At 28.2% G+C, this 25,803-nt stretch overlaps 2 protein-coding genes and 1 long non-coding RNA gene across 3 annotated transcripts; 2 read left to right on the plus strand and 1 right to left on the minus strand.

Annotated features, from left to right (window-relative positions):
- Window positions 1-1,096: 1,096 nt before the first annotated feature.
- LOC100786147 (uncharacterized) lies at window positions 1,097-1,785 on the plus strand. The gene is made up of 2 exons (XR_416813.4): window positions 1,097-1,387; window positions 1,465-1,785. It is a non-coding gene; the product is annotated as an uncharacterized lncRNA (long non-coding RNA).
- Window positions 1,786-9,905: 8,120 nt separating this feature from the next.
- LOC100801145 (50S ribosomal protein L27, chloroplastic) lies at window positions 9,906-13,789 on the plus strand. The gene is made up of 3 exons (XM_003538179.3): window positions 9,906-10,503; window positions 13,200-13,301; window positions 13,393-13,789. Exons 1-3 carry the CDS (start codon window positions 10,201-10,203, stop codon window positions 13,570-13,572), a joined length of 585 nt encoding a protein of 194 aa, XP_003538227.1. The 5' UTR covers window positions 9,906-10,200; the 3' UTR covers window positions 13,573-13,789.
- An 8,133-nt stretch (window positions 13,790-21,922) lies between these two features.
- Window positions 21,923-25,357, minus strand: LOC100786658 (xanthoxin dehydrogenase). The gene is made up of 2 exons (XM_006591097.3): window positions 25,249-25,357; window positions 21,923-22,953 (listed from the first exon to the last, which is right to left on the minus strand). Exons 1-2 carry the CDS (start codon window positions 25,290-25,292, stop codon window positions 22,155-22,157), a joined length of 843 nt encoding a protein of 280 aa, XP_006591160.1. The 5' UTR covers window positions 25,293-25,357; the 3' UTR covers window positions 21,923-22,154.
- Window positions 25,358-25,803: the final 446 nt, after the last annotated feature.

Raw genomic sequence — 25,803 nt, forward strand, 5'->3', positions numbered from 1 at the left:
AATTTAAGGTTAAAATATATTTTTAGTTTTCATAAATTTGAAAATATTTAAAATTTGTCTTTATAGATTATTAGTATATTTTTGGTTCTTACAAAATTGAAATGTATTATTATTATTATTTTTACTCAAATGTAGGTTCAGATGAATTAGAACCTATAATGATAAATTTTTACATCGGTTATACATATAACTGTTAAAAAAGACATTTATGTCTTAAAGACGAATCAAGACTCTTAATTATTTTAATTATATGTAAATAAATATAAATTAGAACAATTGTGTTTGATATGTTATCAGATCATAATTTGTATATGTATTCTGAAGTTTCACATGATGCATTCATAAGACAATTTGATATATCATCTAATTAGTGCATTTAAGACCTTCATTAAATACTTTGTGTTTGAAATTATTTCATGTATAAAACATTCTCCTAGTATCTATCAAAGTCCTATCAAGAATAAATGAAGTCTACAAGATGTTGATCCTCATCAAAAGCTACACTCTGTTGTTATAGTACCTACTATAATGAAAGAAGTGACTTCTCTGGTGAAGTATAAGACACAGTGACCTATCATCATGGACTTTACATGAAGAAATGACATACATTTAATTTAAATGTCCCAATGGGTTCAATACTTTAGACGAATAATAGAGTGAAAAATTCATCCATTGTGAGACAACGAATACTTGGAGATGAAGATTATATATAGAAGAGACCTTAAAGAAACAAGATACGAATAATATATGTGAATTATTCTTTCATTTTTTCTTGTAAAACTTTCTGTAAGTTTTTGTAAAGATATTTAGCTTTCAAAACATCTTGTATGCCTTAACAGAAAAGACTAAAAGTATTGAATGATATATTCGTATGTAAGAAACAAATTTTAATATTTTTATATTTATGAGGACAAAAAATATATTTTAGCCTAAACTTAATTAATTTTAACACCATGATAGGTTGGTTTTAGTCAAATATTTAACCCAAACATTTGGCGTAGTGATGTACGACTTGTTGTGTTTACGTGAATGAGAACGAACGATCTATTTAACGGGAGAATTTGTATTTGATTCCCACCGTATGTAAAATTTTCTTAGACAACAACAATCATGAATCACAGGTGAGATTAGTCTCTCACCTAGTAGGTTGAAGGACGTCCATGATTTTTGACCTAACGCAAAAAAAAAAAAGACCATTATAGGGTGTAACTTGGCAAAACTAGGGATGAAAATAACAAAGCCCACATTACTAATATCAGTTTTCTGGTTTTTCATCTGAAAAATTTGCACTTTGTGCATTTTGCTGAACTGAACTTCATCATGCCGCGGGAACCGAAGAGCCTCGGCGTGAAGATCCTATGGATTTGGACCTTTGGAACCGCTGCTAGTAAGTACCCTCTCTTCCTATCCTTTGTCCCTCAGTTAATTAATTATATTCATTATACTCATTTTCTTTTGTGACAGTTCTTGTTACGAACGTGATGCGCACAAGAATAAGGGAAATGGAAACACTCATGAACGCCGAACAACAACAGCAACAACAACAGCACGATGTCGCAACCACTGACTCGTCTTTTATTTCAGACAATAAAGATTGATTTGCATTTAGTTTTTTTTTTTATTTCCGTTTCGGTCCTGGAGTTTGTGATGCTTTGTAAACTCGTGGAATGCAAAGGGCACGCAACGTGTTTGTTGAATGTCCTGACTGAAAAATAAGGCTGGGACAACCAGCGGAATATGGAAACCCATTTGCGATTATGAGATTTTTAATATTTTATCTCATCATTTTGGTGTGTTATAATTCGGATTGATTTGATTCTTGTTGTGGAATGTAGATGTCATGCGTGTATGGTACGAGGCAAAGGCAATTGTTATTTCAGAAATTAGGAGGGAATTTTTAAGATCGTTGTAATTATTATTTACTTTACAAGTTGATTGATATTCAGTACTTGAGCCTCGTTAATGTTGTGAGCTGAGCATAAGTTTGTTACTTTCCTTTGACATTTTAATGAAAAGAACACCACCTAGGTACACGTAGAAGATATCAACGAACCATGTTAGGTAAAGGTGCTCTACAGAATAATAACTCGATGTTCTGGAGGATAAATCTGACGACAAGTAAACCAGATTACTCCCCTAACTCGGTCTGCCCAGAACCAAGGTCTTGTTTCCCCTTATGAGCCTACACCGAAAACATTGGTAACCGGTTTAGGGCAACAACCTTCTCAATGATTACAGGGAGTATGATAACTAACTCCATTTCATTTTCCTCACTCCACCTTGAGCTATTATTGACTTGAGCATCAGAGTATATGTAAGCACGCCAAAGCCACCGTGGAATCCATCCATCGTGCTTCGCCATTGCGGTTCGACTCTAGATCAAGAGCTCTCTTGAGCGGGATCTCCATCTCTTGAATCCAAGAGTTGAAGATGCAAATTTCTATGTTAAGGGTAAAGTCGGAGACAACTTTCATTAGAACCGATTAGTATTGGGTGCTTGGGTTTATGATCTTGTTTGGATATTTTTATTATAAGCATGTATAGATGCACAACACCTTCAAGACTATAGAGAAGAGATTGGTTTTAGTTCCATGAATATGTGATGAGTCAACATTTTATGAATGGTAAGATTAGTCCATGTCAGTTGATAACAAAAATCAATAAAAAAAAGATATATATTTGATAGTATAAAGTAATTTACATCATAAATTGAAATCATTATGTATGATATGTTTATTAATTTTTATAATAAAATATATTAAAAATCATATAAGTGAATTTCTCTTTTAAGTTTTAACCACAAAAAAGAAGTTATTATAAAAAAAAAGTACGATTCACTCTTGCACCCTAAAGCCCACTAACTGTGTCTTAAACTCATTTACCGGGTAGTACATAATCATACAGAAGATGAATAAAATGTGAACATGTACTTTTCTTTTTCTTTTGTTATGTATGGGTGTAAAAAAGATAGTACATATTAACTCTTTTTAGTTCAATATATAAAATATGAATTTTAAAAATTCCAATTCGATTATATCTTTAATTAATTAATTATCAAATAAGTTCAATTAATTATCTAAAACTATCACATAAAATTGACATAATAGTATAAAATCCATTACATTCACATGTAGAGAAACGATATAAAAAATATTTGAGTATTCCAGACCTTTCAAAATACATTCTGAAAAGCATCACCTAGATATCTTTTGGGTTATCCGTTAGATGTGTCTGGAAACATATGTCTCTACAATTCAAATATAAACCCAAACATTTACATATTTAGTGAAATAATTCATGTTTGATTTTTTCTATATATAAAATTTCATTAGACCAATAATAATTACGTATGAAAGATTAATTTTTAATCCAATAAGTTAAAAAATACTCAATGATGTTTCTGCATGAGGAAAAAAAATCCGTTATCTAAAAGTATGAACTAAACTATTCTGCTAATTAAACTACAAATTCCTATCACATCACGTCTGGGAATTGTTTTTGTAGTGATATGCTAGAATCCCTGTAAATTTAATGTTCAAATAAAAATATTGACGGGACATCGGGAAAAGAGTTCGCTCTCAAAATCACAATTTAGCGTATGAAATATAAGTTGAGTTGAATATACAAATACGGTTGACTTTTTATGTAAAACTTGTCATTTGAACCATTATATATTAGTGGCATATAAAATATAAATTGAGTAGAATATACAAATGCGACATAAAAAAATTATTCACTTTTCTAAACAATAAACACTCCTCCTGTGTCTATTACTGAGTTTGGATGTCAGGTGGCTAAGGAAAGTTAATATATTAAGAGAATATGTTTTTTATGTTTGATAGCTTAAGGGCAGAAATCAGCTTAATATCACTTTATGTTTACCAAAATGATCTTCACCCACCCCCAAAATTGGGATGAAACGGGGAAAAAACTTCAGAGGTTGTATTCGGGTATTTTTCTTTCATTTTGCTGCTTTATGATTTATCAAACAAGATAAAAATAAATAAATAGTTCTGTGAGGTTACTAGTCCTACAAAGTGAAAACACAGCTTTAGTCCTTCCTCTCTTTATCACACACACCAGGAATGCATAAAAAACTTAAATAAGTTATAAATTCTCCATCGGTAATTATTTCTTCAGCTTTGGAAAGAGTAGAGAAAGATATGACAAGTATGACAAATTTTCACTGAAGATCAAAAGCCTCATTTTATAATATAGGTTTGATTATGGTGATCTACATTCAGTGGTTGTCATTGGTATAGAGTGAGCAACACTTTTTAAACTTCTAAATTCATATTTTCATTTCACACGATTTTTTTTTTACCCTAAAGTATTTTGTTTTCTAAACTTCAAAACTTTAAAGGCTTAAACGCAATATTCAATAAAATTAGCTGGAAAGTTAAAAAGTTAGCCAAAAATTAACAAATTAGAAAACTAGTTAGAAGTTGAAAAGTTAACCGTTAAAAACTAAAAAATTAGTTTATAAAATAAGTTTATTAATTTAGAAGTGTTCAGTAAAATTAACTATTGAAGTAGCTGAAAAATATAAAATGACATAAAAATAATAAAATTATAATTTATTTTAAAAAGATAACAAGAAAAATAAATATATATATCAAGGATAAAAACAAAAGAAAATACAAAAAGTTAAAAGATAATGTTTTAAAAAAATTAAAAAAACACTACTTGAAGCAGTATTTTAAAAAACGCTAAAAATTATTGGTAAGTTACTAAAAAAAATTATTTATCAGATCATCAAATAAATTTTTTAAGTAATAAAAAAATTATAAACTAACCGAAATATCTTACCAACCATAACCTTAAATTTTTTGGCTCAAAATTGAAAAAAGACAAGAAGATACGGTAAGAATCTAAAGAGCATACTGTTAGAATTTATGTCTCATGTGAAAGGCATGTGACTTATGTAGGGACTAATAAGTAAATAATTAACGATTAAGGACTAAATTGTAATTGGACTTAATATGAGAAGTTTCTAGGATTGACTGCTACTTGATGGGAGTAGTGGTTATAAAAGGGGCTTAATACCCACTAACGTGAAATAAGGTCCCCTTCCTCACCAGAAAAGTGATCTCTCTCACTCATAGTCATCACGAACGGAGAGAGGCAGAAAAGAAAGGTCAAAGGAAGTGAAATCTTATTTCTCTCATCTTTCAAGGAAATCAAAGTGCACCGGAGAGAAGTTCCTATGGAGAAAGGTACAAGTCTTCCAAAGGAGAAAGGTACACATCATTATCTATTGTTGTTTACTGATTGTTTGTGAGAACCATAGGTTTCAAGATCCTGTTGTTTCCTATCATTGATAGTCTAGGAAACCCCTTAAGAAATTTTTTACACATATGTGCTAAAAAAATTTAGATGATACTATCGTGACAATTATGCATACCTTATTATTGCTTCATAACCTAAAATATTTAGAAACAACACAGGAAAAAGACCAATTTATATAACAATTCAAAATTTTCAGAACAAACTCAAAGGAACCATGAAGAAGTAGATGAGATTTATGTGATGGTTGTCTGCAAACTTATTGATATCACATTAATGCATGGATTTGAGTTTGGATAAATCACCCCAGTTCTTACCTTATTAAATTATCAAGGCATGAATTGTCTATTATCCAAATTTTTGGCAGATTTCGTTATGACTCCATAAGGGTTTGATCATAGATTTTCTCATTATTTTTGCATAATATTATATTTTCAGCTGTTCACTTCTCCATTGTAGTTTAAAATGACTGGCAATGAAAACCAGTTATTAGCGACGGTTTTAGGTGCTAGCAAAGTTGTATATATTTGCCTTCCTCCCATCATCTAAATTCAGCTTTTAATTACTTTAGTTTATAAATTTTGAATTAGTTCATACATCTCTTATATATATAAGTTCACTATCACCATTATATAAAATAAACAAATCTATCACTTTTTTTATTATGTTAAACTATTTTCAAATAAAAAATAAATCCTATAATTTAATAAACATGAAATTGTACAAATATAAAAAGTTGTAAAAATATTTTCATTTACCAAATAAGTATTGTTAATTTTAAAAGTTATTAAAAATTGATCTATCCCTACATCATAAATTTAAATATTCACTTTAAATAAAGAGTCTCTTTACTCTTTCCATTCTTCTAATATCCAGTCTTATATTTTTCTCATTCTATTGTTACAAAGTGATTTTAACTTACAAATTATCAGAATGAGATAAATTTAATTTTTTTTTTGTAATTTTATTTAAATTTAAAGTATTGTTATTATAAATATATTTGTTGCTGCTGAAGTCAAAATTCACGGACACAGTTGAACTTTTTGTGTGGCAGTCACTGACCTACAAAGATTTATTCGCGGTGTCTCACACGCAAACCTCTATGGATACAACAAAAATATTTTAGAGAATTTAAGGTTACAAAATTCTTGCAAAGATAAAACCCACCCATGAATAAGGAGGGAGAGAGATTAATAGGAGAAAAAGGATGAAAAAAAAAAAACAATTTGCACATATTTGTTGATTGCATTAGCCAACCTTTTCATAATTGCCATGGTCTCCCCCTTGATTTCTTGACATTAATAAGAGATGTAACTTATTGTAGGAGATTTGAATTTCAAATTCTTAAAAATAAATGTCATAACTTTTCTTGTCTACCTCATGATTTCCCTTTAATTAAATATTTTTAAAAAGTTCTTTTGAAATGAAAATGAAAATTTACAACAATATTTTTATCTTTTAAATTTTTTTACAAATTATAATAATTTCTATGATTTTTTAATTTAATTAGGTTATATTAATTTTTTATAAGTATGATATCATCTTTAAATTTAAATTAAATTATATTTTATTCTAAATTTTATTAAATTCCATTGTGTTGGGTAGGAGTAGTGTTATACACATTTTTTTAACACTCATTTCATTATCTGTTGGAATTTATTGAAAACTATAAAAGTCGGAGAAATAATAATTAAATGAGTTGTGGGATCTATGCAAATTTGTAATTTTTAACTGACTTAAATATATTTTTGGTTTTTAGTATTTTTTATTTTTAGTTCCTGTAAGTTTATTTTTCTAATTTTAGTCCTTATAAGTTGATGTTTTTTCAATTTTGGTTTCCGTAAAATATTTTGTTCATTTTTAATACTTGTGAGCTTGTGTTTTTTAATACTTATAGAGACCAAAATTGAAAAAGCATAAACTCACAAGGACTAAAAATGAGCATAATATGGTGCAGTGAGCAAAATTGGAAAGACACAAACTTACAAAGGCTAAAATTAGAAATGCTTAATTATGTTTTTGGTTTCTATAAGGTTGTATTTTTTTTGTCCTTGTAATCCAATTTTAGTTCATGTAAGTTGATACTTTTTCAATTTTGGTTGCTATAAGTTTTTTTTTGTTCATTTTTAGTCCTTAAAAGTTTATATTTTTTTCAATTTTAGTCTCTTTAAGATTTTAATATTTTCACTTATAGTTTCCATAAGTTGGAGCTTGATCAAAAATGAGAAAATACAAAATTACAGGAACTAGAAATAAACAAAATATCTTACAATGACTAAAAAGATGCAGATTATAGAGATTAAAATTAGAAAATGGATTTACTGGATCAAAAATGAAAAAAAAGAGCGTTAACTTACAAGGACCATAAACATATTTAAGTCAATTAAAAAAGAACTTATAAGGACAAAAAATGAAAAAAAAAACACCAACTTACCTAAAACCAAAAACATATTTAAATATTTTTAATCAATTTCATCCAATAGGGAGTGAGTTAGAAAGTATATTGCGAGTATTTTTAAATTCATTAAAGAAAATAATAAAATAACCTATTGCAAGATCTATTCCTTTATTTCACTAAATCAGTCCCCATATTTTAATTGTTGACTAAATTAAAAAGTTGACCAACATTTTCTTAAAAGTAAGAAATTTAAAAATGCTTGAAGAAAGACTACAAACAAATTTAAGTCAATTAAATAAATGAACTTATAAGGACAAAAAATGAAAAAAAAAAAACACCAACTTACGTGAACCAAAAATATATTTAAACATTTTTAATCAATTTCATCCAATAGGGAGTGAGTTAGAAAGTATATTGCTAGTATTTTTAAATTCATTAAAGAAAACAATAAAATAACTTATTGCAAGGTATGTTCCCCTATTTCACCAAATCAATTTTGGTTGCTATAAGTTTTTTTTGTTCATTTTTAGTCCTTGCAAGTTTATATTTTTTCAATTTTAGTCTCCTTAAGATTCTAATATTTTTATTTATAGTTCTCATAAGTTTGAGCTTGATCAAAATTGAGAAAATACAAACTTACAGAACTAGAAATGAACAAAATATCTTACCACGACCAAAAAGATGCATATTATAGAGATTAAAATTAGAAAATGAATTTACTGGATCAAAAATGAAAAAAAAATGTTAACTTACAAGGATCATAAACATATTTAAGTCAATTAAAAAAGAACTTATAAGGACAAAAAAAAAAAAAAAAACCTACTTACCTAAAACCAAAAACATATTTAAACATTTTTAATCAATTTCATCCAACACGGAGTGAGTTAGAAAGTATATTGCGAGTATTTTTGAATTCATTAAAGAAAATAATAAAATAACCTATTGCAAGATCTGTTCCTCTATTTCACTAAATCAGTCCCCATATTTTAACTGTTGACTAAATTAAAAAGTTGACCAACATTTTCTTAAAAATAAGAAATTTAAAAATGCTTGAAGAAAGACTAGAAACATATTTAAGTCAATTAAAAAAAATAAACTTATAAGGACAAAAAATGAAAAAAAAAACACCAACTTACGTGAATCAAAAACATATTTAAACATTTTTAATCAATTTCATCGAATAGGGAGTGAGTTAGAAAGTATATTGCTAGTATTTTTAAATTCATTAAAGAAAACAATAAAATAACTTATTGTAAGGCATGTTCCCCTATTTCATCAAATTAGTCCCCCTATTTTAACCGTTGACTAAATTAAAAAGTTGACTAACATTTTCTTAAAAAAATAAAAAATGTTTAAAGAAATATTAGAATCATGGTCCTTAGAACAAGAAGGACACTCATTTACCAATAGACACAAATGCTCATTTAAATATTTTGTGTAAAATATATTATTAATATAAGTTTTATGTAAAAATAGTTCAAAATTCATTTTTTAAATTTATTATATTTTTATAATCTTACATATTATCTTTTAAAATATAATATATAAGATTAAGTTCTATATTTACATAAATTAGAATATATATATATATATATATATATTTTGATATATTTATGTTATCTATTGTAATATAGATAAAAAATAGTGTCAGTAAATCACGTACATAAATATTTTAAAAAATAAAAAATATTATTATTTTATTTAATTATGTATCTTTATTAGATAATTTAATTTTTTTTAAAAAAAATACATACCTGATTAAATAAAGTTAAAAATAAATAAAAAATATTATTATAATAAATAACACAAATATCTTAATTCAGATAAAAAAATATTATCATTAAATCACATATATAAATATTTTAAAAGATAATAAAATATTATCATTTTATGAAATTATAATTTATATATAAAAAGTAAAAAATTAAAGATAAAAATTATATTATATCTTTATTGTATAAAATAAGTTTTGAATAATATAAGAAAAACACATAAAAATGTAAAAATATAATATATAAAATAAAAATAAAGTTTATATAAATTAATATATTCTAATTTATGTGAAAATAAAATTTAATCTTATATACTATATTTAAAAGATAATATATAAAATTATAAAAATATAATAAATTAAAAAAAGAATAAATTTGAATTTTAAACTATTTTTTATAAAAATTATATTAATATTATATTTTATACCAAACATCTAAATGGATGGATAGGTGAGTGTAACTCAAAAAGAGTGTGTTACTTAATTCAAAGAATAAATTAAAAAAAATAAACAGATCCATTTGATTAAATTTGCAATTAAGACAAATAACTTTTATTTATAGAATTAAATTTTTACTCAGAGATTAAAGTATAGTGTTTTTTTTTTATATTTTATTTTATCCAAATTGAAATATTCCAAAAAATTTCCCCTCACCCTTCTGATTTCTTATCCATCCACCTCCTTCTTATATTTCCCAGGGAACCAAACCTGTGGCTTCCATCTCTCAAAAGCTCAACCACTTGCCATGGCAGCAGCAGCGTCAATGTGTATGAGCTTCAACCTGGCAACAGCATTCAAGGGTCTCTCTTTTTCTTCTTCTTCCTCATCGTTCTTCGCTGGAAGTGGTAGTTATTCTCTCCGCGCGGGTCCCACCTCGGTGGTGTCGCTGCCCCGGCGCTGCCCGCTGACCATAGAGAACGCCCACAAGAAGGGGGCGGGCAGCACCAAGAACGGCCGCGACTCGCAGGGCAAGCGTCTCGGAGTCAAGATATACGGCGACCAGGTCGCCAAGCCCGGCTCCATCATCGTCCGCCAGCGCGGAACCAAGGTGCCTCCCTCCCTCCCTTACTCCATTTTCTTAAATGTGTTGTTTTAATTCTCGTTTTTTTTTTCTTTATCGGCAAATGTTAGTTCTTAATTTTTGTTAAGAGATTTAAACTCGCGACAAGAGACGAAACAAGAGGGGGCAGGCAATGGCCCCTTCCCACCTCCCTTGAAACTTTTCATGTGTATATATATTTTTGAAAATTAATTTTGTATGTCCTTATTATAATAAGGATTAAAATTAACCAATAAGGTGTGACATGTCTGTGGTAGATAATCTTATCCTTTAAACATCTGGTCATAGGTTTTAATTCTTGGCCCGTACTTCTGGAGAAAAACATATGTTGGGAGAGGTGAACTTCTTACATGATCTCAGCACGTGAGAGATTAGTAAAATTAGTGCAAAATTATGTAAAATTATTTTTTTTACTTGAATGTAAAATTAGTTGTATTTATTGTTTTGTAATGTTTAAAGTGATAATTAGTATAAAAGTAGTTGTGTTTGTTGTTATTATTATTTAATATAAAAATTAGTTTCAATTTTGTTAAATTTTTTTTAAAAATTATTTATTAAAAGTTAGACATTTAAATAATTACAAAGGAAGAAAAAAAAATTCAGCCCCCTTTATAAGGTTTCTGGATTTGTCACTGGATTAGTCACTGCTCGCAACTTCTCTCTCCTTTCCTTCTCCCTTCGCAACTAAGTTAACTTTATATCTCCGTGTTATAATTCACATTAGTTGATGGTGGGTTTTTTCTTTACTAAATGAAATGCTTGTAGTCGTAGTAGGCCTCCTCTTTGATTGTAATTCTCGGTAAGCACTTGTAAGAATTGAAATTAAAAAGGTAAAATCAACTTGTGCACTTAACTATGCTAGAAATGAAATGTGTGTGGTCTTACTTACCCCTTCCAAAGCACTTATAAGAGATGATAAGAAAGTAAAATGAATTGAACAGGTAAGCTAAAATCAACTTATGCCATTTACTTTGAATGAAGCTCTTGGTAAGAGTAGTTAGTTTGTTAAGAGTGTTATCAGTTTGATAGAGTTTGTTGTCTCTAATGAGCTCTATAAATAGAACTCATACTCACTGTCACTTTATGGTTCTCCTCTTCTCTACTTTGAACTCTATGATATTTGGCCTTATCAAGTTTGAGTAACTTGCATCCAATCTCAATTTTCTGATAGCTCTCTTACCTATTTTCTCTAAAACTTTAGATACATAAGTTGATTTTATCTTACCATAGAAGTTCAATTCATTTTTACTTGTGTTTTTTTTCTTCCCTCCTATAAGTGTTTATGTATAAGTTTATTCAAACAACACCTGATTGGTCTCTGTCAATTAAGTTTGATGATTTGCTATATGAATTGCCCTGTTGTGTGTAAAAGGTAAGCTTGTTTTAAGGTATATGATGATATTATCGCTTTTATTATGGCTAGGAATGAATGTCATTTTTGAAAAAGATGAAACTTAGATGCACTTAATTAGGTGTTTGTGGTGTTATCCTCTAGTCTTCTCAGAATTGAAATTTCACCTTAGAAACCTATTTAATCTTTGATGTAAACTTTTATTATTGTTGAGTTGAAATTCTGATTCTGATTAGAGAACAAAATCAAAAGTACTTAAGAAAATACATTTGAGTTTTTAGGTTACAAAGGTGAAATTCCAATTCTGATTGGAGAACAAACTCAAAAGTACTAAAGAAACTGCATCTAAGTTCTGTCCTTTTCAAAAAAACAAAACTTAGGTTCCGATTGTTAGATGCTTTTAGTGCAAATATGTGATCAAAATTGGAATTTTACCTAGGTTATGCAATAAAGGTGGATGTTAGTTATAGAGGTAAAATTCTAATTTTAATTGGAGGATAATACTGATTACTGAAAGAACTTAAGGTATTGTGCTTAGGTTTTATTTGTGGTAGAAAGAATTAGTTATGGTAGTCAATCGTTGGGTTACAGATTAACAGTTTGAGTGGCCTTCTGTTTTGAATTTTTAAATGGTGAAGGGAGCTTGATATTTTGCACATGGTGATGGATTAAGGATTTAAGGATTAGCTTTTCTTGCTTTTGTGATTTGTTTATTGTATTTTTTTTAATTGAAATTGTCAAATAAAATATCACTACTGAATTAGTGCCTGGGAATAAAAATTTGACATGAATATGCATTGGCAATGGCAAGCACATCTGATAATCAATGTTTAGTGCCCTACGCATTGGCTAGAAAATGAATAATACAAAAAGAACAAAGAATGAATAGGGTCTTCTGACTAGCAAAGTTGCACTGTGCAATCGACAATATTGCCGTAGTTTCTTTTGATGGTTGCTTAATATGGTAGAGCTATTCCATAACTTTTATAGCACACTTTCACACTGGAAGAATTTTCTAATTTCAGTTTATATTGAGTGTTATATTGCTATTGGGAAAGTAATGGTGATCTCATAGGTGCAATCAATCTATTAAGTGACAGAGCTAGAGGAGAATATTCTTTGGGGGTAGGTCATGCTTGAGAAATGAAAAACAATAAAAATTATCTTTTATTCACTTTTAAACCTTTAAAAAAGGGGCTAAACTTTTATTATCTATTAACTATTATGCCTTTTGACACACAACAGCAAGAATAAAACACTGCCTAATCCATAATCCATAGTGTCATTCTCACTGTTCTCTATGTTCTGATCATTTTTCTCTGCCAACCTGAAGTTTCATGCAGGAAAGAATGTGGGGCTTGGCAAAGATTATACCATTTTCTCCTTGATTGATGGAGTTGTAAAATTTGAGAAATATGGACCTGACAGGAAAAAGGTTAAATGAGTTTCCTTACAACTAGATGGTGTGGCCTATAACCCTAGAAAATTCAAATTAACGAGCTATGCAAGTTGTTTATTTATTACAGGTGAGTGTTTACCCTCAAGAAGTACAGCCTGAGAACCCCAACAGCTATAGAGCAAGGAAGAGAGAGTACTTCCGAGTGAGGCGTGAACGCAAAAAAGCTAGACAAGAAGGAGCAATACTTAAATCTCAACTGGTGCTGGCTTCTGCAGATGATGCAGCAATCACTAATCCAGTGTGTTGATTCTGATTCAATCGTCTAAATGTGTAAAATACCCTGGTCCCCATTTTTTACTCTTGTTTATCCGTAAAACCTTTAGCATTGTATTGAGTTTTGTTGAAGTAGCAATGCACAATCAGTCATCATGCGCCATCTGAATCAAAACATTGCTTGATGAATTCTACAGTATGAGAATTTGTTTTGTAGTATTTGGAATAACATCTATTGAATTTTTGGTCGAGATCATTCTACTTTGCATGCATGTACAAGTATATTTTTACAATTACATGCCCTGTATAACAACAATGGTAATTAGCCATTTCTAAACAACAGAAAACAGTAAATATGATGTAAGAAATAAAGGCACATGATTGGAAATGGCTATAGAACAAAGAATCTGGATGCTATAGAACAAAAAGAAACTATTGAAAATGATCATAATGATCTCTATGATCATGAAGTGTTATTCGGATCATAATGTTCATCATGGGCATCATCTACTCTTGCTCATATAGATATAATGGATAAGACCATTAAGTCACCAATCAACTTATTTATATGTTATGTATTTTTTCTTCTAATTTCACTATGAAAACTCAACTTGTATCATGTTTCACTACTTTCATCCATTTCATGCCCGTCTTCCTATAATCCACTTCACTTTTCAACCTAATTAGTTCAGTTCTATCTTTTGTTTATTTGGTTATATAGGTAGGCATATTTCTATTGAGTATGCTATAATTTCCAAACATGGTTATCAAAATCGTGATTTAACTCGTAAAATCGTACGGGTTTACAATTTCACAGTGTCTTCACAAGTTAAATCCTGAGTAGAATTGCAAATCGAATAGAATTGATAGTAAACTCGGTAGAATTGGACCAAACTCGGAGTTAAGTTATGAACTTCAATTTTTTATGTTATTTATAGGTTCATACAAAGAGAAGTTACCGCTTGCATAAAAAAGACAAATGACTTAGTTTATGTGATGTATAATTTGAAGCTGAAAAGTGGACAAATAAGAAAAAATGTTGTTCGATCTTCCTTTTGAAGATATGAAATCTGATGATGAGTGGATTACAAAAGAGGTAGATAATATTTTTGATAAAGACAATGTCCAAGTTGAGCAACCTTTAGGTGAAAGTGGCCGTGGAAACAATATTGACTTGGCTGGAGGAAGTTTAAGTGATCCAACTTTGGATGTATTTGATATTCACAATTTGATTTTAAATGACAATGTTAAAGATCACTTCTCAACACTGAGGAAGAGTTTGAAGATGATGATGGTGGTGGTGATATTAAAGATGATTTAATTAGAGGATTGATGGACATTTAAACTATTTCTATGTTTTTTAAATTCTTTTATTTTAAGAATTTATGTTTTGTATTGTATGAATTTATACTTGATTGAGTGTGGACTATATTAGTTTATTGAATTATTGTTAAAATTTATTATTTTAATTTATTTTAGGGTTGAAATATTTAGTTATGATTTTATATATAAGAATATTACTATATTCTTTTTATATTGAGTAAACTCTTATGAGTTTACGAGTCGATTCTAGGAGTCGAATTTACAGGATCTCTATTTGTTTGCGTAGAATCGTGAGTATGAGAACCTTGTTTCCAAAGCTTTCTATTAATAGGAATTGCACTATTTTCGTTACATTATTTACTAATGAGTGGAAGTCATGTTTGTTTATCTTTAAACTGGAGAGTAGAAAGCCATTATGTGGATCAACGTTTTAAGTCTCGATTGATGCATATTTCAAAGCAAAATTTGATATTTGTTTATTTATTGTTATCATCTGATACCAGTTATTTCTTAAGTTTTAGCATCTCCTTTTTCTTTCTTTTTTTTTTCTTTTTCTGTTTGTCTATTTGATTCTTCTTTGCCTTCTTCAATTCCTCTCTTTCTATTTTTAAGTTGTTTTTTTAGTTTCATTGTCTCCTCAAGCAAAATCTTTTTTTTTTTGGGTTATTTGGCTTCAATTTTTCATCTTCAACGTTTATTAAGCCCAGTTTCAAAATTATTTGAACTTGATAATCTATGGCTCACAAAATCCAATTTTTCTGTTTTTATTTCAGCACTTGAAAGGAGATGTTGTACCCGGTTGTTTTTCAGCACTTGAACAACGGTTCCTGACCAAAGAAGCAATAAGGCTTTTATCTATCAATTTTTGGTTACTTATTCTTCAATATCTCTTTGTTTTTCTTTCTCCTATTAATCAATGAATAAGAAGGAATAATGCAATTTTCTTTCATGTCAATGCTTAATCACGTGTTATCAAATAGTTTCCTTTATGTGTTAGTTTTTCTTTTAATTAGTGTTGTATATCTACTTTATTTCAGCTCGGTTATTGTTCTTGAAGCTCATAATTTTAACTAAAACAATATTTTAAAATTCAAAAAATGGGTAGTTTTTTTTATGTAAAAAAATATTCTATAAAAACAAAATATTAGTTACTAGACCAGAAAAATATTTAAAACGAAATATAGATTTAAACTACAATGTATATTCATAACCTATCTATAACAATATATAAATGGCTATTTTTCAGTGGTGTACATAATTATTTTGTCTCATTTAGTATTTTACTAACAAATCTTTTTTTAATCTAACTGAAATTCATGTTTAATATTTTCCTAGCCAGGTAATCATTTTTTCTTAAACTTCCCATTTTTTTAACTTTTAAAATGTACCAATTAACAATAGACTATTTAAAAAAAACATTTGTTGAAACTCATGACCATTTTTAAAAAATATTAAAAATCTGAATTTTTTAATTAGGCTCCTATCTTTCCTAACAACCAAACTACCCCTTTTTCTATTCTATCTAACTCCATATTCTTGTATCATTTCATTTTTTTAACAGGTTCTTATCTCATTGTTAGGAACAATTTTAACTTATAATTTCAAATCTTTATGTTGGATAAGTGGTCTCAGAATAATTAAGAAGGGGGTTGAATTAATTATTCATAATTCTTTACTAATTAAAAAATTACTCTTCTAAGACTTTTATCAAATTGTTAAGAGAATGAGGAGTAGAAGAGGAACTTAACATAAAGTAACAGCAGAAATTAAATGCACAGCGAAAAGTAAAAGAGTAAGGAAGAATGAGACAAACACACAAGAGTTTTTATACTGGTTCGACAACAACTCGTGCCTACATCCAGTCCCCAAATGACTTGCGCTCCTTGATATTTCTTTCAACCTTGTAAAATTCCTTTACAAGCAAAGATCCACAAGGGATGTACCCTCCCTTGTTCTCTTTGAACCTAGTGGATGTACCCTCCACACTAATCCACAAGAAATGTATCATCTCTTGTTCTCAGTCAACAACCCAAGTAGATGTACCCTCTACTTGTACCACAAAGGATGTATCCTCCAATGTGTTAAGACAAAGATCTTAGGCGGTTAAACCTTTGATACTTTGTGAATGGGGATACAAAAGAATTCTCAGGCGGTTAGATGAATAACACAAGTTTTCAAGGTTTAGAAAATCAGAAAACTTTGGAAAGCTTTTGACACGAAGGAAAAGAAGAAGTTCAAAAAGATTTAGGGCTTGTAAAAGATTGATTGAATAAGTAATCAAGATGATTGAAATGCAAAACAAAACTTTGCTTTTATAGACTCTTCATGTCTGGTCAAGACAACCATTAGAAGAGTTATGACTTTTAGAAAAACTTAAAAACCAATTTGAAAATGTCAAAAACTATTTGAAGAGTTACATCTTTTTGATTGATTCAGAAACAATCACTGGTAATCGATTACCGAATCAATGTAATCGATTACACAAAGCTTTTATGTGAAAGGATGCGACTCTTCACTTTTGAATTTGAATTTCAACGTTCAAGGCACTGGTAATCGATTACCAAAACATTGTAATCGATTGCAGCTTTTTGAAATTAATTGGAACGCTGTAAATTCAATTTGAAAACTTTTTCAAATTCATTTTGCTATTGGTAATCGATTACAACAATCTGGTAATCGATTACCAGAGAGTAAAAACTCTTTGGTAAACATGTTTTGTAAAAAATCCTTTTCATACTTATCTTGATTAAGTCTTCTCTTGATTCTTGAATCTTGATCTTGATTCTTGAAGCTTGATCCTTAAATCTTGATTCTTGAATTTAACCTTCTTCTTGAATCTTGAAGTGTTCTTCAACTTTTCCTCTTGAGTCTTGAATTGTTCTTGATTCCTTCTTGAACATCTTGAACTTATCCTTTGATTGACCTTTGAGCTTTTTGTCATCACCTTTGTCATCATCTTTTGTTGTCATCATTGTTATCATCAAAATATCTTTGAATCTTTTGATTCATCTTTGAAGCTTTGCTTCTACATTTATCATACTCTTTAGATTTAGATTTAGAAGATATTATTTTATCTTTAGGATTTGTTTAAATTTTAAAGATATCATTTGATTTATAAAGCATGAATTTATTTTCTTATCTACAATTAGGATGTTAGGTCTATACGCAGGAGGTCTAAGATGAGAAAAAATTATCCAGCCTAAAAATTATCCGGAAGGATCACCATTCAATACTATTTAGATTTATAAATATTATTTTATCTTTGTGATTTGATTAGATTTTAAAGATATTATTTGATTTGTAAAGTAGAAATGTTGGGTCAAGTTTTGAAGATGAAAAGAATTATGTAAAAGGGGATCATCACCTAAGTGAGAGAGGGAGTCATGTGGAAGAAAAAATTATAAATTTGTCTAGTTTGTTCCAACAAAAATTTGGAAGTTTCTTTATTTGTGGTGTTGCTCCTCTTTATTTTATGTTGTATTTTCTCATTATTATAAATAAAGAGGAGTGTTTTTTTTTTTTCAAAACATTTGTTCCTTTTTAAGTTAACTTACCCAAAAATATTTTCCATCCAATAAATTCAAATTATATATAATCCAATTATTTTAATTTTCAGTTTTTAATGATAAAAGGTGATGATAATATCGAATATTTTAAACAACCTATGGCAACGCAATTGTTATAGCTAATTGAGTTTTAAAAAGATTTCTGCAAGCAAATGTTCCAAATTAGACGACCCAGATCTCATCATTGCATACAAGAACAAAATAGAATTTAATTTAATTTTCCATCTATGAATATAATAAATTGATATGTTAATTGGGTTTTAAGTAGAAAGACTAATATTTTACTATAAATCAATCATTCTTTTATAAGTTTTACCCTATTTGTTTAAGTTTTTATGTACAACATTAAATCCAACAAGTACACAACAAAAAAAAGATTTATGGGGTTTTGTGTAAGATTTATAAGTTTTATGTATATGACTTATGTCCTTTAAAAAAAAGTATGACTTATGTCTTATCTCATAAAAAATGTTAAAAAATTTATCATCATAAAAATAAGTTAATGCAATAGAAAATAAGACACACATGTACAATAGTAAACTAAATTAAATATACACATCAACGGATAATAATATCACTGTTGTGTTTGTGTCAAAATATTATTGGTGTTTAGTGTGTAAGCGCATTTTTATTGTGCTGAAAATAATTAGTGTAATATATCAATCATATTGTTTATTTCTTTGTACTACTACGGTAGGATTGCATACAATGTAAAAAAAAAAAAAATTGAATTACGAAAAAAGGCATAACAAGTACAAAAATCTAAATATATAACATGCATTAAGAAAGCATACTAAACTAAAATTAAGATAGATGTGACTGCATAATAAAATAAATCATGTGATATATCAATTTTAACGCAATAGAAATACATGCATACAAGCACGATAGTTGTCCCGCCTTTCCGCTAATAAAAAAAGGATAACCTTAATACATATTATTTGTTTATTATAATAGTATAGACGGTCTTTCAAATTAATATGTAAGTCATATGAATATAATATCTAATATTAATTACAACTCTGTTGGTAGATATGAGATTGGTAATTTTTTTTAAAATAAAAACTAAAAAATATTCTAGGAGGGACTCAAACCATGATACTTAAAATAAAAAAATACACTCTTTTATCACTATACCCAAATGCTCATTTGAATATTTAGTGAAAAATATAGTATTAATATATGTTTTATGTGAAAATAGTTTAAAATTCAAATTTTTTTAATTTATTATATTTTGATAACCTTATATATTATATTTTAAAATATAATATATAAGATTAAATTCTATTTTCACATAAATTAAAATATGTATACTTATATAAGCTTTATTTTTCTTTTATATATTATATTTTTATAATCTTATGTATTTTTATCACACTATTTAAAACTTATTTTATAAAGTAAATATATAATATAAATTTTATCTTTAATATATATTTTTTGACATGAATTATAATTTCATAAAATGAAAATATTTTATTATCTTTTTAATATTTATATATATGATTTAATGATAATATTTTTTTACCTATATTATGATATTATTGTTATTTATTATAATAATATTTTTATTTATCTTTAAATTTATTTAATCAGGTATGGATTTTTTTAAAGAATTAAATTATATAGAAAAGATACATTATTAAATAAAATGACAGCATTTTCTATTTTTTAAAATATTTATGTATGTATTTTATTGACATTATTTTTTATCTATATTAAAATAAATAACATGAATATCTTAATATATGTAAAAAAATATTATCCCTAAATCACAAGTATTATTTAGAAAAGATAAATATAATATATAAAATAAAAAACTTATATATATATATATATATATTTTAATTTATGTGAAAATAAAATTTAATAATATCTTATATTAAAATAAAATGACAGTATTTTCTATTTTTTAAATATTTATGTACGTATTTTATTGACATTATTTTTTTTTATCTATATTAAAATAAATAACATGAATATTTTAATATAAATAAAAAATATTATCACTAAATCAAAAGTATTATTTGAAAAGATAAATATAATATATAAAACAAAAAAAACTTATATAAATATATATATATATATATATATATATATATATATATATATATATATATATATATATATTCTAATTTATTAAAAATAGGATTTAATCATATATGTTATATTTTAAGAGATAATATATAAGATTAAAAAATATAATAAATTAAAAAATAATAAATTTTGAATTTTAAATTATTTTTACATAAAATTTATATTTTTACTATATTTTGCACTAAATATTTAAATAAACATTTGGATATAGTGATAAAAGATTGTTTTCTTTATTTCAAGGACTATGGTTCTAATCCTTTATAAAGTAATTTTTTAAATTCTTATTTTTTAAGAAAATTTTGATTAACTACTTTTAAAATTTAAGGGTCAACAATATTAGTATGTGAGAAGAAGAAATTGATTGGTTGGAACAGAAAAATGTGAAATGGGCCTAGATGTAGCTAAAAATGCTTAATTATTCATATTTAATATACTTGTTTGTAAGGTTGAAGTAGGGTAATCACATGTTAAAGTTGAGTAAATCCACTAGATCAATTGAGGAACGCAATGAAGTCATTTTTGACATTCGACCTTGCCTCACCAATCGATTTTACAAACACTATTTTGTTTATAGAAAATTAAATAAGGTTATATTTTGCTTGCGATGATTTGTATTTGATAGTGCTACTAGCCCAAGAGACAAACAAATATGTACTATGAAATTTAATATGAATAAATAGTGTAAGCAATGATACTGGGAAGGATTTTTATTATATCATTTAAAATTTATTTACTTTTTTAATAATAATTACCTTAAATTTTTTTTTTATAATGATTATTTTAAAAGTTATATCAACAATTTATTAATTTTTTATTAACTGATAGTATAATTATTTTCACATAAGAGGTAAACTCACTTAGACCTTGTTGGATTAAATTTCTCCATAAACACTTATAGAAAAAGAAAATAAGAAAAAAAAAAGAAATAAACTTTTTACCTAAGCTAAAATTAGTTTATATATAAGTTAATTTGCAGCCTTCTCATATTAGCCCATCGAAAAGCTAATATGCATAATTTAATTTTAACTTATAAAAAATTGTTAAAAATACTTATAAAAAGTTTATCCATACAACCCTTCAATATTCAATAAAATTGTTGAGTTAGTTTGGATTAAATTGGGTTACTAACCAAAACTTGGTAATAATCAATTCAACCCAACACATGCTCTTGAAATCAATCTCTTACATTTCCTATAACTTGCCCCGACCTGAACCATGTTAAGCCCTAGGCTGAAGGATGAAATGTTGGCTCTTCAAATCAATTCAACCCAACATATGCTCTTCAAATCAATTTGGAATATCCCATGCACAAGCTCTTTCACATCAAAACAGTTAATTCACACAAGTTTGGACAAGACAACTATAAATTTGCATTAGCCAAGCTGAGAGTTGACCGGGTGAGAAGAATAAGACAGTTTGTTCCCTTCGTTGAAAGGAGATAAGTTTCACACGAATTTAATTTAAAGTGTAATATGATCTAACCATCTAAAATTTAAGGATAAATTAAAAAAGACTACTTTAGAGGAGCATTTTCATTTTGTTTTGTATGTTAACTGAAAACCCTTGTACTAGACATCAGGATTGCAATGCCTCAAATTATGTAAACTAACAAACAATGAAATACCATTAATCATCTAAAAACTTGGAGTGAGTGATTTGCACTTGTGAAGCCTCCATCAACCATGAGATTCTCTCCACTTATATATTTAGCATCATCACTTGCAAGGAAGAGCACAGCATTAGCCACATCGTGAGTAGTTAATTCTACCCCCTGCAAGTTGGCCATTCTCCCAGTAAAATCACGAAAACTGACCAAGGCATCATCAGTTCTCTCATCCTCAGGCAAATGAGCCAAGGCCAAACCTGTTGCAACACCATAAGGTGACACACAGTTCACTCTTATAGCATGTTTCCCCAATTCAGCTGCAACATTCTTTGTGAGCCCCAATACAGCATACTTGGACCCTGTGTATGCATGCGGTCCTAAGCCACCTATGGCACTTGCTACACTGCATAAAGAAATGATTGAGCCCTTCTTCTTCGGGATCATAATTCGAGCAGCGTGTTTCATCCCGTGGAACACTCCCTTCGTATTTACACTAAACACCTTATCGAATTCTGATAAGTCTGCATTGCGGATATCGGAACAAGGTGATCCAGAAATTCCGGCATTGTTGACTATGATGTGAAGGGTGCCAAATTTACCCACAGTGAAGTCCACTGCATGGGAAACATCATCCTCTACTGTAACATCACAATGGACAAAAACAACATTTGCTTCATCACCAAGAGACTGACAGACCTGCTTTCCAAGGTTGTCTTGCACATCAGCTATACATATTTTAGCACCATGGATATGGAAGAGGCGCACAATGCTTTCTCCAATTCCAGACGCTCCACCAGTAACCAATGCCACTTTGCCTAATAGCCTGAAAGAAAGACAATAGAGAACTTGGAAGTCACATAATTGGAACTTGGGAGCACCGAAGATAGGGTGCGAATCACTCCTAACACTGAAAAGTACTTAAAACAGAAGCAGACAATATTTCTTGGATACTTTCTCTTGTAAAAAAGATAGTTCTTTCCCCCACAAAATTGTGCTATATGTAACATTGAAATCACTGGACCATTAGAAAACTCATGATACCATTAATGGTAGTAGTCTAAATGTAGATTTCTAAACCATTATTAAAGCAACATTGCTCGAAAATGGATAACTCCATTGCCCAAATTAAAAAATTGTAAGTTATAGGGCAAGTAATAAAATGATGCATACAACTCGTTTAATGGAACTAGCTTAAACTTCCCATAAAAAATGAACTTGGCATACAACAACAACGACAAAATCTCACCCCACTAGGTGGATAAAAATGAACAGGGCATAAAAGAATAAAAGAATGATTAATCTCTTTATGATTCCAATATCATTGACCATTGAAATACTACATATCATATGCAGAAAAGAGAAGGATCAATTTACAAACATAACAGTTTTTATACCATGGTGTATAGAGTGACAATGACATATAGATCCTAAACATAACAATAACATTGTACCATATAAGATTATTAGAAAAATATAAACAAGGATACCATCAATTTATTTTACTATTCACTTTTGTTAACCTGTCATAATATACTTAGGCTCAGAATTAGTGGAAGAATGGTAAAACACGTGTTAATAACTTAATATACTATATCTATGGAAGATTATTTAATCAAGTTGTTCCCCTGTACAAATCATGAGGCTGAAATTGGCTTCTAGTTGTGTTTAGTCTAAATAATTTTGGAGACTAGCTGTGTATAAATAGCAAGCTGCCTCACTATACTGAAAATCAGTTTGCAAGATTAGCCTTGACAAGCCCAAACCAGATTTGACTTGAAGAATCCCCTGGGGAAACTTGCAATATTCTACAAGAAATGTTTTATCCTTTGTTGACCAAAAAGATGTTGAATGCAATTTATTTATTTATTTTTAGTTTTTTACAGGAAAATGAAACTTCATTAGACTGACCCAGACCAAAAAGTGTCTGATGAAAGTTTCATTTGGCTTTAAAATAAATTACATTTAACATCGTAATGCTTGTCTCTAAATTGAGGGGTTTGTATATCATAATCATCTGAAAAGCAGACAAGGAAACTAAATCATGGTTAATTAGTTACAAGGATTTAACCAACTCGCATAGAAGCACATAACATAACAAATCATTTAGAGCTTCCAACTCTTCTTGTTTGAAAAATGCATTAGGTAATCTTCTTCACTCTTATCCATCCTATTATGAAAGCTCAACTTATGCTTATTACTATCGATTTACTTTTACCCTCATACATAAGGTACTGTAGTTTTTCATCCTTATTAACCTCATATTTTAGGTGCTATCATTTTTCGTCCTAATTAACCCTGCACTACATGGCCACATAAGCAAAGTAACCAGAAATTAGTAAAAAAAAAGTCCTCCAGTAATAGAAAACAAAATCCAAACTCAATTAGAAATGAGTTTGAAGATTGGCTCAGAAACAGTAGATCTGAGCATCAGAGGTGTCAAACAACACTTTAAGAAAAATGGGAGAACTAACAGCATACATGAAAACAAACCTAAATCCATTTTGAACCAAATACAGATTGATATTTGATATGGATCTGATAGTTAACTAGCAGTGAAGAAAGAGGAAATTTCTTACAAAGAAAATCTCTCAAAGATTGGAAATAATCCCAAATTCAATCATTTGAATAATTGTAAGAGTAATAAAAGCAGATAACTGCAGAAAATAAGCCAAATAGGTGAAAACAATATCAATTAAATTTGTAAACAGACAGCAATAACCAGGAAGTCAACAACTTGAAAATTTGAAAAAACCTGAGCACATATCTTATTTCATTTGTTAAAATCACAAGACTCTCCCTAGTAATTTTACTAAAACAAGAGAGAGAGAGAGAGAGAGAGAGAGAGAGAAGTAAAGCTTGCTGCAACATAAGGGTATGATGCTCCAATAATCAAACTTATTTCCAAGCCACTATGTGACACAAAATCTGATGACATAGCAAAAGAAAAATGAAAAAAAAAAAGGACAAGTTGCATGAACTACTAGATCCAAAACTAAAAACAGAAGTTGGTCATCACAAATCAGTTCAAGACTGAGCATGCAAAGTTACACCATGAGAAACCGAATATGCTTCAATAGATTCCAAAAGGGTGTTGGAGCTGACAGAAAGATTCTACTACCTTTGTGTTGGAGTGGAAGCCAGAACAGTACCAGTAGTGGACATGGCTGTGTCTACTTTCTCGTCCTACACTTTGAACTTCGAAGATAAGGAAAGAAACACACACACTATATATATATATATATATATATATATATATATATATATATATATATATATATATATATATATATATATATATATATTGTTTAAATACATTTTGACTTCTATAGTTGAGTATTTTATATTTTTCGTCTCAATATATATTTTATTTTAATCTCGTGAAAAATATAAAAATAAATATTTTTATTTTATAAAGTGTGTTAGTTGATTTTTATTATTGTTTTAAGTATTTTTTTACTATTAAAACATTATTTAAAACATCTTAAAGTCAAAAAATAAAATAAAATAAAAATATAGAAAAAATGAAAAAAATATATTTAAGTTTTTTATTTTAATTTTTGCGGGCAAATACAGGGACTTGCTGATGAGAATCCTAAAACTGTCCAAATACAGGGACCTATGATCAGGAGTAGGACCAAACAGTCAGTGGATATCCTCCAACAAATGATAGTAG

The sequence above is a fragment of the Glycine max genome, chromosome 11 (genome assembly GCF_000004515.6).
Source record: "Glycine max cultivar Williams 82 chromosome 11, Glycine_max_v4.0, whole genome shotgun sequence".
NCBI classification, from domain to species: Eukaryota; Viridiplantae; Streptophyta; class Magnoliopsida; order Fabales; family Fabaceae; genus Glycine; species Glycine max.